General features: G+C 37.4%; 1 protein-coding gene across 5 annotated transcripts in view; it reads right to left on the bottom strand.

Annotated features, from left to right (window-relative positions):
* Nucleotides 1–299: 299 nt before the first annotated feature.
* Nucleotides 300–14,872, bottom strand: part of DNM3 (dynamin 3) — a 576,309-nt gene continuing 561,736 nt past the window's right edge. The window contains exon 21 of one of the 5 annotated variants that reach the window (XM_059936430.1): nt 300–491. In XM_059936430.1, coding sequence (XP_059792413.1) covers nt 455–491 — 37 coding nt within the window. In that variant the 3' untranslated portion in view covers nt 300–454. Of the gene's footprint in view, nt 492–7,088; nt 7,355–9,255; nt 9,797–13,749; nt 13,786–14,872 lie in introns of those variants that run through there. The other 4 variants (XM_059936401.1, XM_059936392.1, XM_059936424.1 and 1 more) reach the window with 4 other exon arrangements.

Below are 14,872 nucleotides of genomic sequence, written 5' to 3'. Positions count from 1 at the left end.
ATAATTATTAATGGGATTCCTGGGGGCAGATTGAAATTATTCAGTCCTATGTGTCTTTTCTAGACACCCAGGATTTTTACTTGTTTCACTCTTCTATTGGACAGACATTTCAACTGAAGATAGATTATTTTTCTCCACCAAATAGCATCCCCAATCACAATGCTTTAAGAACTTAAAATCAATCATTTTCAATTTAAGCACCTTAAAAGGTCAAATTATGTATTTTTCACCTTACATGGTTTTAGTTGAAACAAACTCCTATTTTAACTCGGATCTTCTTTAGAAAAAGAAACAACACATTTCATTTTTTATATAGAATAAACTTTGTTTTTATTATAGACATGGATCAAAAATAAAAGTTTTTATGTACATATGACATATAGTGCAAATGAAAGGCTTTTAAATACCAAGTATAGACATATTGTCGGAAACAAAAGGAGATGAATGATGGGGGTTAGGATGGTCGTCCGGGAACTGCAGGAGGGGGTCGCCTAGTGAAAACAAAACAGAAAACAAAACAAAAGAAAAAGAAAAACACAGATGCAGAGGAAGAAAACAATGTTTAAATTAGAAAATAAATCCGAATAAGAGCATGCATAAATATCCCACAAAAATCAAACTCAAATCAGACAGAAAACATGCAGACATGCAGGGGAAATGAGAGAATATCACATGGCATAGTGAGCAGCTCCTAGGATGTTTCCTTGCTTCCAGCCATGTGCTAGGTATGAGCCATTTGAGCCCACGCCAAAACCTTGTTATTTTGTACCATGGAATGATAAATCCATGCAATCGTATTCAGGAGAACTGGGAACAGTACAAGAGCCGCATACCTTTATAACTTGAGTATTTGTTTCCCAACCCTGATTTTGTGACATTTGGTTATTTCCAAAGATTTCCGTAAATGTTGTGAAATCTCCATAGGGGGAGAGGGAGTTGATATAGAAATATGACAGGTGAGATTTCTTTAAGATGAGGGAAAGTAGAAGGCGGCAAGGGATCAAATGAGCAGTGTAATCACAATGCAGAAAATATCTGGGGTCGATCTTGGAGGAAAAGGATTTGTAAATAAGAATTTCCTTCAGGTGAAATCCTGATGTGATAGCCTTTCCAGGCCCAGGCAAACTATGAGGCTATGTCTGTTCCATGGTGACCCCAAAGACTTTGGGTAAGGTTTCCCTCTGTCTTAGAGTTAGGTGCAACTGAAGTTCTTTTTTATTCTGAACCAGGTCCAGGGTAAATGAAATTTGGTTTGCTGGCTCTTTCTCCATATCCCTAGCCTGGCCTGCATCTTGTCAGGCCCACTGGTGGTGAAAGAAGGATCCAGAGTTTTGCTTCGTTTTGACATCAGCCTCTCTGGATGATGGGCTGCTAGGGAAGATACAGTAAACGCTACATGGCAATGGACAGCTCTGTAAGTAGGAAAACAGCAGGCCCAATGAAGCTTTCCCACGGGTTTCCAGCAGAAGTCTACATTTAATTTCCTCTTTCTAACCCAACTGGTAATGAGCTCAACATTACAGCAAGCCATAGAACGGCAGGTTAGTTCAGTACCCTACTCCCTGTGGGACTTCTTTTTGGCTACTCAGCCAGGTGTTCAACAACATACTCACTTCCATCTTACTTCTGTAACACTTCAGTGAGTGGAGCAATGAAGTCTACAAAAAAAACAAAAGCAAAAACGAAAGCAAACTTCTGTTTCATCTTCTATGAGATGTTAATGGAGACATACTGACTGGGCTATTTCTGAGCAGCAGTAAAAAACAACCTTACCTTCCCCAAAGTCCAAGACCAATTTTTCTTTGGGCCAATTTAAGCTGGCTGAACTTAAGGAGGCCTCCTATCCATTTAAATGATGAAGAACCTGTTATTGGTCTGCAACCTTTCAACTGCGGGGGGGTCTGCAAGCCTTTAGCTTTAGAGATCCAGGTAATGGTTATCCCTGGTGATTTCATGAAGAAAGTGTAATTAAATTCCTGTCAGGCTCAATGAGATTTATCACCTGCCCAGCAAACAGAAACTATTTCTGAGTTCTGAAGGGGCTTTAGAACACTTTAATTACCTCAGCAGGGTGGGGAGGTGAGCCATTAAACTGAACAGCAAGTCCACAGTGCAAAAGGGACATTTTGTCAGCATATGCCAAAGCACTTTTCTGTTTGAGCTAGTTTGGTGTTCTAGTCTAGAAACAGGATCAGAAACTTTATGTCTTGGAATATATTTCATGGACAGCTAGAGTGACATCTATCCCCTTAGCTCTTTTCTTTCCCTCTTCACTCATCCTGTATCTAACTTTCCTCTCGTTGCCAAAAAAGCATTGCTGGTGATGACACCGTACACTGGCTGAGAGTGACTTCTATTATGGATCTTGGCAGTTTGGGTTTTTACTATTTCTTTTCCAGAATTTTCCATATTACTTAACACAGTGCTGAAGTGCTTGAAGGTCACGTGCTGAAAATACTGGGGCTTTTTATATGAAGGGCTACAAAGTTACCTTATACCATTGCCACTTCTAATACAAAACTTGAAGTATTGAGTTTGGAACACTGAGTTGGGATACTGAGTTGCTAACACATATTAAAGCTCATCATACTAGCATTCACCATACAAGCAAATTCTACCTACTCAAGATTATAATTTCAGGTTATACCTCCATAAGCTTTCTGAAAAATAACTTCGGAGAATCGTTTGGCTGAAACAGGAAGGTAAGGTGGTAGTAAAAGCTGTGTGTGGAACATGGGCATAATTCATATATAAAAGTCTCCAGTAATAAGAAGAATGATGAATTACCCACATTCTCTTGGATCTACCTCAGTGCTGCAAGCTGTTCCTAGGGTGACATTCCTCTGGCAAGAGCCCTGGGAAGGCCTTCCTTAAAACTTTTTTCTTTTCTGTTACAATCTCACAAAACATTCCCTGCTTGTTTTCTTTGCCCATCACTTAGATAACTTAATATCCCGGAGCAGCTGGTGAGCCTGAAGGCTTGGGAAAGTGAGACAAGAAAGGCAGTAAGAATAAGCGTTCTTCTCAATGCTTTTCTGCTTATCTTCACTTTTAAGTCAACCTAGATCCCTCCCTTTACAAGAATACTATGGGGGTAATGTAATTAATTTAAAGGAGCTTTTTTTTTGGCGAGTGAGAGAGAAAAGGTAATATTGAAAATGATCTGAGTCCTCCACAAGGCCCCCCTAGGACTCATTGCATGTCTGTCTCTATCTGCTTTCACGCCCCCTGTTCCTATGTGACCTACCTCCTTGGATCTCCCCAAGCATCAGAGCTCCAGGAGGGTGGTCCTAAGCTGGGAGCTCCAGTTGCCATGACATTTGATTTTATCACCCAACTTCGTGTTAGTGACAGTCTGTACTGGGACAATCTCACTCAATGCCTTTCCCCTCTGGCCTAAAGCCACTAAAGCAGTGTTTCCTAAGGCATGTACCTCAGAACGCTAGTCCTGTGAGATGCTCTATGAACAAAGCATTGATGGTCAAATAAATCTGAGAAACATGGAGACACTAGCCCTGCCATCTGATATTAAAGCTTCTATAGAGTCTTCCAGTAAAGAAACATCTAATTTTTAGTCATCATTTCCCAAGCATAGTCAATCAAGAAATCCTTGGTGTATGTGTGTGTAAAACTTATTAAAATCTCATGGAATGGACTCTGGGAAACTTCAAATTAAGGTTGTAGTTTTAGCCAACATCTCTTGCATGTTACTCTAAGTATCAGTCTGCCTCAGTGTGAAAGAACACCAAGAAATGGTCTTAAAAGTGGCAATGCCAGGTGTGTGATGAAATTAGTACTTCTCAGTATGAAATTTAAAGGTTCCAGCTGAAAAACAAGAATCTTGAAAACTAATTGAGCAGATACTTATATTGATGTCAGAACTATTTTTAAAATACAAATGGAAATTTGCCAGATAGTTACAATAAGGTCCTTTGGTTTTGGTAATTTCTACCAGGAACTATTCTGAATACAGAATCATGTGGTAAGACACACACTCACAGCACAGTGCACAGCATGATTTGCATCCTGACTCTTTCTTCCATTAAAAAGCTTCCTTTGAAGGCATAGATGGCTCCACTCATGGAAGATGTATAGACATGAGAAAGAAATCACAACAGAAAGTGTGAATTAACCCAACAGTCTTTCCAATTCATCTTTTCACAAAGAGCACACCCTGAACACAAAGGGAAAGTAAACCAACATTTCTCCCCTCCCACTCCCTTCTTGTCTCCTGCTTTTAGACGGCACAATCTGAGTCTATGTATGTTGATAAGGGACCTATCATCAAAACTCTTGTAACAAGGAATCTTTCTCTATTCTCTGGAAACTCAGGAATAAGGACTTGTGTAAGACTGAACACTCTTCTGTTCTCTTAATACTGGGGAAACTGAAAGGGGTAACTTCTCCCCTCAATGCCCAATGAATAAACAATGGAGGCCAGCTGTTGAGTCAGGAACTTAATTACTTTTTGTCAGAAATGCCTTCTGTAGACCTACCATTTGGGCAGAGTATTCTTCATCCTTCTGTTTCCTAGCTTTTCGGGATCACTTCCTTTTCAATAGCAAAATGTCACGGTGCTTCTTGGCAAGTGTCACTTTGTACCCTCCAGCTGCCTAAGGTTTGTGTTCTTCTTTAACTTAGTACAACAATGACTTCAAATCAGGAATAAAATGTTTCCCACTCTCCTGCCTTTGATTTGTCCAGTTTGCTCCCTTTAAAAATCTCATCCTTCCCCAAATTAATGACAGTAATGCCAAATGCTATCATTCTCCACATTGGTAATTCTGGATCAACGTGATCGAAAGAGTTATAAATATTTACAAGTCTCAGATCTTACTGATAAGCATAGACATGACTCAAATATATACAAGAATGAGGAAGGGGGGAGTCCTTCAAATGTTATCATTTATTTCAGGTTCAGAAATACAGCTTCACATTTTCACAATAGGTACACATGACCTTCAAGAATGATACAGGCTTTAGGAACTTGCTTCAAAAATTCCATTCATAGAGTCCATCCATATATCAGCATTAAGAAAGCCTGAAAGTGCCAAGAAGACAGTGGAAAGTACTCTGGCTCCAATTAATTAAAGAATCAACAGAGAAGGCAAGACTTTGCTTCTGTACACTGCTTCTTAATATAAAAAAGCAAAAGAGGAGTTTGATTCAGAAAAGGGAGAGAAAAGAAACATACAGGCAAGCAAAACAAAGGCTGTACATGTGAAATTAAACACAAATCAAGTAATGGTGGAATTTCTGATTGGAAGGAATCATTTTTAGCAAATTGGCAACATACAATGCAAGAGATTAGACAGAGTAATTTTATCGTAATTTAAAAAACATTACATTAAGGAATTTGAGGGTACAAATTAAAAAGGAATGAAGCCTTGAGCTGAGCCATGTGTGAAACCCCAGACCAGAGAGGTGAAAAGTCTCACCAATAATACCAGTATGAACAGGTCTTAAGACAAACAGGAGACTCTTCCTTGAGTTTCCTCCCTCTTGCTCTCATACATACATACATTCTTACACATATATACAAATAGCAATGCATATACTACATATGCTTCAAAATACTTTTAAAATTTCACCATACAGAGCACCACGTAATGTTAAACATACCAACTAGACAGGATGACTGAAGGTTCTAGAAGACACATTTGAGCTTTTAAGAAAGGAATGAGGGATCTAGTGAACGAATAACTGTTTCTTAGAAACCATCTAGCTTCATTCACATTAAACTCTGAGCTCACAGCTTGCAGTCCTCTTAGTGAAATGATATAAAACTCATGGCTTGAGTCTCAAATATTATCTTCTTTCATCGAGTTCCATAGTTTAGAGACCTACTATTTAAGCTTTATTCTTAAGGAGATTCCTGTCCATTTCAAATAATTACATTGTTTGACAAATGAAAAATGTTTACCTGAAAAAGTGGATGGATGACCTGCCGCTGAGGTGTTACATAACTTCTTCCCTGAATTTTAAGCAAACTTACTCAGAAAATCCACTACTTGTGTTATACTGCTGTATCCCTCTATTTTAATTTTTTGACAGTTACCGTAGAGAAAAAAAAAATGACTATGTAGACAAACTTAGCTTTTTAAGATTCACCTCAGCAATCTAAGAATAATTTATAATTCTAATCAGAGATCTTAAAGGTAGGTTTCCAGATCTTACAGTTACTATGAGCTAGCTATATTGGCAAAGATAATTTCTTCTTCGATAGCAATGCTGTGAATCTAGATGCAAATGCCTGTAGATGTTATTCTACCATGTTGTCATGGAAGTTCTGAGCCTTGTGCCTCTCAGAATGAATGTAATCTGGAGAAAATTTTGTACACCTCATGTATGTTATGAGAAATGAACCACTTTTATCACATATTATGGCAAATACTCTAAAGCTAACTCTTGTATTAGCACAGTTTAAAAAATATATTCATACCCACACATACACACATGTATAAATATTTACACCCAAACATATACATATATATACAATACACACACAATCACACTCATGCTTATGGCGTTTTAACAAGTGATTTTTAAAGCTACTTACCCAAAGGGGCACAAAATACATGTACTTACACAAATTTACTATGTATATACTGTATACATAGGGACACATGCTTAGAAAATATGTGTGTACACAGAAAACATCAACGTTTATCACATACTGGTATTAGGTCCCATTTCATATTTGAGAATTATGGCTACAGTCTATTCTAAAAAGTCATAAAATGCATCTATATGACTACTCTTTGATTCTAAGGTCAGAAGGCTTATAGTTATATCACAGGAACTTGGTTTTATTATAATGTTTTGGAATAGAGTGAGTTTGTATCTGAACAAGTAGGCAATTTGCTAACTAAACAGACCCTACTGCTCTTCTATGTTACAAAACACAGCTAAAAGCAATATTCAGAGGAGTAATCTTGGTAGATGATTTCTGGAAATGCAATATATCTGCTCTAATTCAATACTATTTCAATCATCTGTCCACAATTGAGTAAATGGCTATTCCAGTTTAGTCAATAAGCATGCAAGATTTAGCATGTGACAATAAAATAGATTTACCCATCAAATAAACATATACAGTTTACTTTTCCAAATCCTAAAAACACTATGTTTTATTATACTAGACATGATGGAGCTACATCTGTTGTGTAGACAACATCAGAGCAATCAGGATGAAGTTACACAAAAGATCTCAAGTGTGTGGGAAATACTTAGAAAGCTCATTAGCGACATTCCCATCTTAAGGCCTGATATGAACGCTGTACTTCACACTCCGCACATCCTAGAGCTTCTGACTTCATTTACATTGACATCTCCTTTTAGCAGGATACAAACCCTTTGGGAAATGGGATTAATACTAATCATATGACACAGTACTGCAGTAAACTGAAAATATTCTCCAACATGACTGCTGAAATTCCAGGGGAGGCTGGGTTCTATTAGAAATAACTTAGAAGTAAAATAAAACAAAAATGTACACACAAGAAGAGATAACTGGGACAGTGAAACTGTGGGGTGATAATCTGAGAGCAAAAGCCAAAGGTGACAAACGCCATTGTTTATGATGCATAAAATCGGTGCAAAGAAACTTGGGAAAAAAATCCCCAGTTTTCTTTGACATGGTTTGTGCTGATCTAAGAACACATCAGTGGTTATCCACAACATTTTCCTTTAACCAAAGGAAATTTTTGAAATACAGCAAAACGCAAAACCACATACAGCACAAAGCCAAACCCTGAAGTATATAATCTGTTAGATGCCTATCTTAGAGAATTCAAAAGAAGGAGCAAAGGGGATCCTAAAAAAGAGGGAATTTTGTGAAGAGATATCACTTTAGACTATTAATTTTACTATGGATGTTTACTTATTTCCACTTAGCTGCAACACTATTTTAAAAATACAGTATGTATCTTGCACATCTGTTCCATTCACAAAGAGTTAATTTTTTTCCATGAGAAAAAAAAAGATATGAGAAGATTTAGGGTGGTGATTTAGGGTGGCGTTCTTTATACAATCACTTGCAATTTAAAAGTTGAAATGCCCTTTTTGTAAATCTTGTATTCTCTGATTTTTGCCTAAGTGGACTAGTTTTAACCCTTTAGAATAAGTTCAAAACAATGCCATTCAACTTGGCAAGTTCTCTTTTTAATAATGGTTAAAAGTTTTACTTCATACTTTATGGGCGTCTGCTTTGGGTATAAACTACACAGGAAATTAAAGTTAACATACAAATCATGTTTGCTGCTTTCAAAGGGAGGCATTTCAGTTGGTTAAACCTGATTTACTTCTGTAGAATATGAAATGGTGTCGTGGGACACAACTATGCAGTGAATACTTGGTCTGCTGTCTGGGAACAGTTAGCAGACAAAATTCCGGTTGGCTTCTGGCTGTTTCCTACATGCTAATGATCTAGTTCTAGGTAGTCCAAAAGTCAGCCTCAAGACTGAACTATTAACCCCCAGGCTAAGCTGCTCTTATAAATTTTAGAAATGTTAGAATTTGCCAATTTGCTTTAAATCTCGATGTCTTAATACTATTTTCTGGAATGACCTGGAAAGAGAGAGACTCTGAAGTTGTCCGACTGTAGGAGTGTGAGCTCTGCTCTCAAACTAGGGCAACTTTTCTTTCCATTCCAGGTCCCATTCTTTAAATATGGCTATCCCATAGTAAGGCTCAGGATTTATTAAGAAAGCCTAGAACAGATTAAAAAGTTACATTAAACTGTTTTAAAGGTAGGCTAAATTTTTACATTAGGAAATTACATATTAGCATGGAAAGGGAGACATTTTTGCGCTAACTAACTAAATCAACTGGAATTAGTGTCAAAGTATAATTAGCCATGCTTAAAATTAGATCAATATAAAAAATTAAATATTTTCCATGTCAGCCTTCACTGTAACTTGTGAGGAGGTAAGTATATACGTGAATAAAGAAATTACATTTGTGCAGACACTTCTAGAGATGTGATATTTTGCTTCTTCCTTGAACTCTGAAACTAGCCCAATTTACTGACTGACTACCAAAAAACAAGCTTTAATTCACTGTTGAATATGCTTCTACCTTGAAGCAAAACACATTGCCATGAGAAGCCCTCTAGAGCAAGCAATGCATTAACTTTTCCTTGGCAAACTACCTCATGCTTCTGGAAAAGTTTTATTTTTAAGGAATCCTAATTTTTAAAAAATCACTTCTTAGCAGTTTTATGAAATAAAGAGGAAGGAGAGAGGATCTAAATAGGTAATCACGGAGTAGGCGGAAACATGTATAATAGACAACATAATTTCCGTCAGTCAAAACAGAATGTGGGAAAATAAATATGTATCATTTAGGTCTAAGCCCACCATCTCTTATTTCTTAAGAATTATATTGAATGGGCTATCTGGTAGGTATAACCTGGGAAAGTTGTCAAAGCAATTCCAAATATATGCCAGGGTAGGCCAATGGTCCACAAAGTAGCGGGCTACTATACAATCTACTTTGGTTGATACAACATATAAAGCCTCAAAGAGTCAGCAGTTTTCAAGAGTCAAACCCCAAAAGTTTGACATATCATGAGCAATGAAGGTGAGTGATGAATGCATTAGTAAAACTGGTTACTTGCCTACTGATGTCCACACATGCGAGTACTCATGATTTACTGCAACGGTTATCAAATATTTTGCTTTCGCATAATTCATTAGTAATTAATTGCCATGCCAGACACTTCGTTTAGTCTAACAGGGAGGATTCTAGTGGACGGATTATAGTGGGACGAGTTGGTGATGGGGGTGGTCTCCGGCTAGAAAGAGAGAAAGAGACAGGTAAAGACACAAGTAGAATATCTAGCAGAAGGTTATCCCAAAGACACTGAGAAAGAGCCGTCACGCACATGCTCATGCACAGACAGGTCAGCAGGAGTGGCTGCCATTTGTAATAATTTAATACTGTCACCTTTCATTCACCTAGCATTTTTTTTTTTTTAAATGAGGTATTTTTTCACATACAAATCTTGCTAAAAACTGAAGTCGTCCCTCCCAATACTAATAAAAATATTATGTCACTTAAAAGCCATCTGAAATACACGGCATATTTCTCAGTCAACAGAGTATGAAGCGTACTATGTTATGCCCACTCCAGGAACTAATAAGGTATTTAGGCCTCAGAGACTGATGGGGTTTGAATTTTTATTTCCCTTTAAGTAATATTCTTCCTATTTTTTCTCCCTGTCTGCATGTTAATTATCACTTCTCATTGTCTTTAGCAGTAGCTTTCTCCAATTTATTCTGTATTTTACTTCTAATTTGCTAGGCAGTAGAAAGTCAGAAAGATTAAGGCTTTTAGAGTTCTCCACAATAAGTGTAAACAGGCTCAGGGTGAGCGCCTGAGTCCTAAAAGTTTTATTCTTAGCAGCAGTATTGCTCACTTTCTGGTTGGTAATGGTGTTTCTAATAGCTGAGGTTGCTGAATAAACTCCAGATAACGAAATATTACTATATCTGAGAATCTCAGCTTTACCAACTAATACTCTTTCTTCCCTGAACCCATACATTTATTTCCTAAATGTATTAATAAGCTTTTTTGGGTGTGTACTTGACTTTATATGTCATATCTTGGAGAGTAATGTTTATAGCCAACAAAATTCAACAAATTCTGCAAATTGAAACCTTTCTTCTTGATAAAACTCTCCCATTGATTTTTTTCAGAAAGAACCCTTCTGGAATTACAGTCATGTCATGAAATTTTCTTCTGTATTGGACACACTAAATTGATCAAATCAAATATTTTTTCTCAGGATGAAGGAGTGAAGTTAGAAAAGTTAAAGAAAATGGTTATGAAATGTTAAAAAATTACAGAGCTATAAGATAAAATTAGATGGTCAAGGAAAGATCAAAGCAAAAGAGATATTGTTGATTAATGGTACAAATACTGACCACTTAAGCACAAACTCATAGATCTTAGTAGAGTTTCTTTTGCCTCCTGTACTTGAAAAATGTCCAGGAGGCTTTAGAGGAAAGGTTTCCTTGGGAAGGTGCATTCCAGTTTAACCTCTTATACTAAGTCTCATTACTAAGCAGGCGCTCAGTTTTTGAAAGTGTAATTAGAGATACTTTATAGGCACAGTTATGAAACTAAACCAATCCCTACTAGCTCTTTAATTTGAGTAAACAAGTCAGTCCTTTTCCTGCAGAAAGGCTACCTGCTACCATGACCACCTGAAAGGTTTCAGCAATTTCCTGCTGAGAAAAATCCTCCTATAATTTCCTTTTCACTTATGACCATGCAAAAACACCTGCGCTTTCACTAGCATACTGCTCATTTTCATTTGAAATGGCCATATTTGTTTAACTTATGTCCTGGATTTGAACCTACATCATTTTCTCCTTTGATGTGACGTTTCCAGAGGCCAGAGGTCATGTCCACTTGAGTTGTTTCATAGAGTGTTTAGCAGGGTGTTGCCTTCAATTATGTTCTCAATGTTCTTTTGTTTATCTGCTGGAACCTGCTATTCCTCCCGCAAGACTCACCTTGGTGAAGTCTTCTCTGACCTACCTTTCCCTATCTTGATGCTTCTGTAGAATCTCAACATATTTCTAGAATTAGGTTTATATGCTTATTGTGACTGATTAGAAATGGGCTGTGTCTTACTCATCTTCATTTTCTTGTGGTGTCTAGCTCAGGGCTTGTCATTCAGCCACTGAATGTTTGACAAAATGAATAAATGAAAGTTACTCCTAGAAGTAAGAAACAACTTATGAATACTTGTGATAACCATTGATCTTTACATTATATTAAGAGGGTTTTTTTGCTTTTTTAGTAAATCGTTGCTCTTGCAAAAAAAAAAAAAAGAAGCTACAATGGCATGTAGGATTTAGACTCTTGGAAACTCTACCTACAGGGTATTTGACTGCTCAGTTGTTCAGCAGATGTTTGGAATAAATAGTAAATCACAGGCTCTTCCTCAGGGAGTTTGACAATTAGTCACATAACCTATAGAAATATATTCTTAGCATTTAAGCAGTTACAGGAGGGGCAAGAGAGTTGGCCAGAATTTGAACTTGAAAAAGGGAAACTCTACCAGAGGCTTAATAATGGGATGGACTTAATTAGGGGATTTTATTTGAAAAAAGTGGATCTTAAACGACAAACGCAGTGAGGGGCAGAGCACAGTGTGGCATGGTGGGTTGGAAATTGTTTCATGCATATGTGATAGCTTTGACCAAGGGTTGTAGCCAAGAGAGAAAGGAATGCAAACTGAGTTCTCTTCTGATCCTTTTGTTCTTGGCTTAAATGTCATTCCTCAGCACTTCCTGACCATCCTATAGTTTCCAACCACCACTCCTCATGGCTTCATAGTTTTATGTATTTCATAGCACTTAACTCTGCTTGCCATTATGTATTTATTTACTAGATTATTGCCTGTGTCCTCCAACAGATTGCAAATTTCTTGAGTGCAGAGACCACATATTCTGTATTTATTACATATATTCATCATTGTATAATGCGATTAGAAGGCAGTGAATAAATATTTATTAAATAGTAGACAAACAAACGAATGACTGAAAAGTACCTATACAAGGATGTTTAGCCAGGTTAGAGTACAGACCAGGTCAAGGTGAGCGGGTCCAATGAGGCCAGAAATACAATCTTTTGAGGCATTTGTCAGAGGTTTATATTTGAGGCAGCAAGTTTACACAGAAGTCAAAGGATGTGGATTTCAGCTCCAATTGCCAGTATGTATAATCATTAATCACTAAACTTCTCTAAGCCTCAGTTTTCTCATCTATGACACAGGAGACTCAGACTAGGTGATCTATAACATGCTTTCCAGTTATGCATTGCATGTATTATTTATTGAGCATGTACTATGTGGACTGTATTATGTTGCATGATTTTTAAAAACTCAAAACCTATTCATAGTGGAAGATGAATGGGATAAGAGAAGTATGCAAGTGGTTTTACTATGGCACCCCATTTAAGTGGAAAAATTGAGGCAAAATTTTGTAAGTCAGACTCTGAGAATATATTCTCAGAGCTTGAAAATACAATAATGTGGTCAAAGCAGGGGCAAATATGATTTTAACTGTGGCACATAAAATGTGGAAGTCATAAGAGAATGAAGGTCTATAATGGGGTTAAAGAAACTAGAAATTAAGTGATGAGGTGGAATGGAGGAGTTCACTGATGGAGACAGAGAATAGAAAGACTGAAATACTCTGATGGAACAGAAACTTCTCATTAATCTCCACCCCAATCTTTGGACCATGTTGATGGGACACAACAAGGTCCACGGTAATGGGCAACTGCACATAGAAGGCAAGGCAGGAGGCCAGAAAAATATAACTTTCTGCTATGTGCCAGGTCTTTTGTCTTGTTTACCACTGTATCCCAGAACTCAGCGTCGCCTTTGGCTCATAATATTTTTTTTCAAATAAATAAATCAGGAGAACCTATCCATTATGAGCACTTTTTAAAAAAAATAAATTTATTTATTTTCTGTTTTATTTATTTTTGGCTGCGTTGGGTCCTCGTTGCTGCGAGCGGTCTCTCCCTAGCTTCGGCGAGCAGGGGCCACTCCCCGCTACGGTGCTCGGGCCTCTCGCGGGCCGCAGAGCGCAGGCTCAGCAGTTCTGGCGCACGGGCGCAGTTGCTCCGCAGCACGTGGGATCTTCCCGGACCAGGGCCGGAACCCGCGTCCCCTGCGTTGGCAGGCGGACTCCCAACCACTGCGCCACCAGGGAAGCCCCCCCATTATGAGCACTTTAACGGAGTCCCTAAGGCATTGCACACCTGTGTGGTGAATTAATGATTAAAAAAAAAAAGAAAGATAAAATTTCCATCATGTTCTCTTAAAACAATTATAACATCTTTAAAATATGCTTGGTTTCAGGTTAAAGTAACCCGTATATGTACTGAGTAATTAAAATTCCTAGAGTCTGTCAACCCTTGACTGATGGTAATTACAATAGCTTGGTTAGGTAATTACAATAGCATAATTGGCCATTATTGCAGGGGAAAAAAAAAACCCCTAAAAAGTGTGTTCCAGTGCTTCACTGTCTCGGTCTTAGAATGTTTAAGTAAAGATTACAGTGTTTTGGTGTTTTTTTTGTTTTTGTTTTTTTAATGTGTCAGTGTCATAGATTATGAAAGCTTATGATTACTAACTTCTTCACTATTTATATATAAAATAATTTTACTTATAAAAAAAAAAGAGTCTGTCAACCCTACTGTAAGAAATGAGCATCATCTTATTTCTAAAACAATAACCCCCCAATAATCTCTAAAGAAAGCAATTCAAGAGAAGCATGAAGTTGTTCAGTGTGAATTTTCTTAATAAGTAATGCTAAGATGTTTGCCAACTTCAACACCAGAAAAACATTTAAGGTTTACTGTTAAGGTTCACTTCATTGGTCTAGTTCCTAACCATTCAAAGAGTTTCCAAAGACATTCACCTCATAAGACAGTTTGTTTTGGGCCAAGCAGAGTTATTTGTTTTGTACCAAATTTTCCTCTGTTACTTTGTGCAGTGATGGGCTTCATTAAGTTACCCATTATATTGCAATGGAGCATCTTGCATCACTTAGTGTTTATTGAAACACTGTGTTGTGTGTGGGCGGTTTATGGTTACAATAGAAAAGCTGTGTTTCTGCTTCCAAGTCAAAGGGAAAGATGTAATACTTGAAGTTGCATTTGTAACTGCAGGGATGGACCGTTTGCAGTATTTTGGACAATGACAAATTTTGTAAGAAAGTCAAACGGTCACTTGGGGTGGGAGCCATGGTGGGGGAGAAACTGTCTACACTGATACGAGAGAAGAATGCGTCAGCTGTCTTATTGTCTTGTTCGATTCTCTTCTAAGAATGGAAGAACTAAATTT

Source organism: Balaenoptera ricei, chromosome 1 (genome assembly GCF_028023285.1).
Source record: "Balaenoptera ricei isolate mBalRic1 chromosome 1, mBalRic1.hap2, whole genome shotgun sequence".
Lineage (NCBI taxonomy): Eukaryota > Metazoa > Chordata > Mammalia > Artiodactyla > Balaenopteridae > Balaenoptera > Balaenoptera ricei.
Note: the sequence above shows the minus strand (reverse complement) of the source record. Positions and strands in the feature narration are given on the sequence as shown.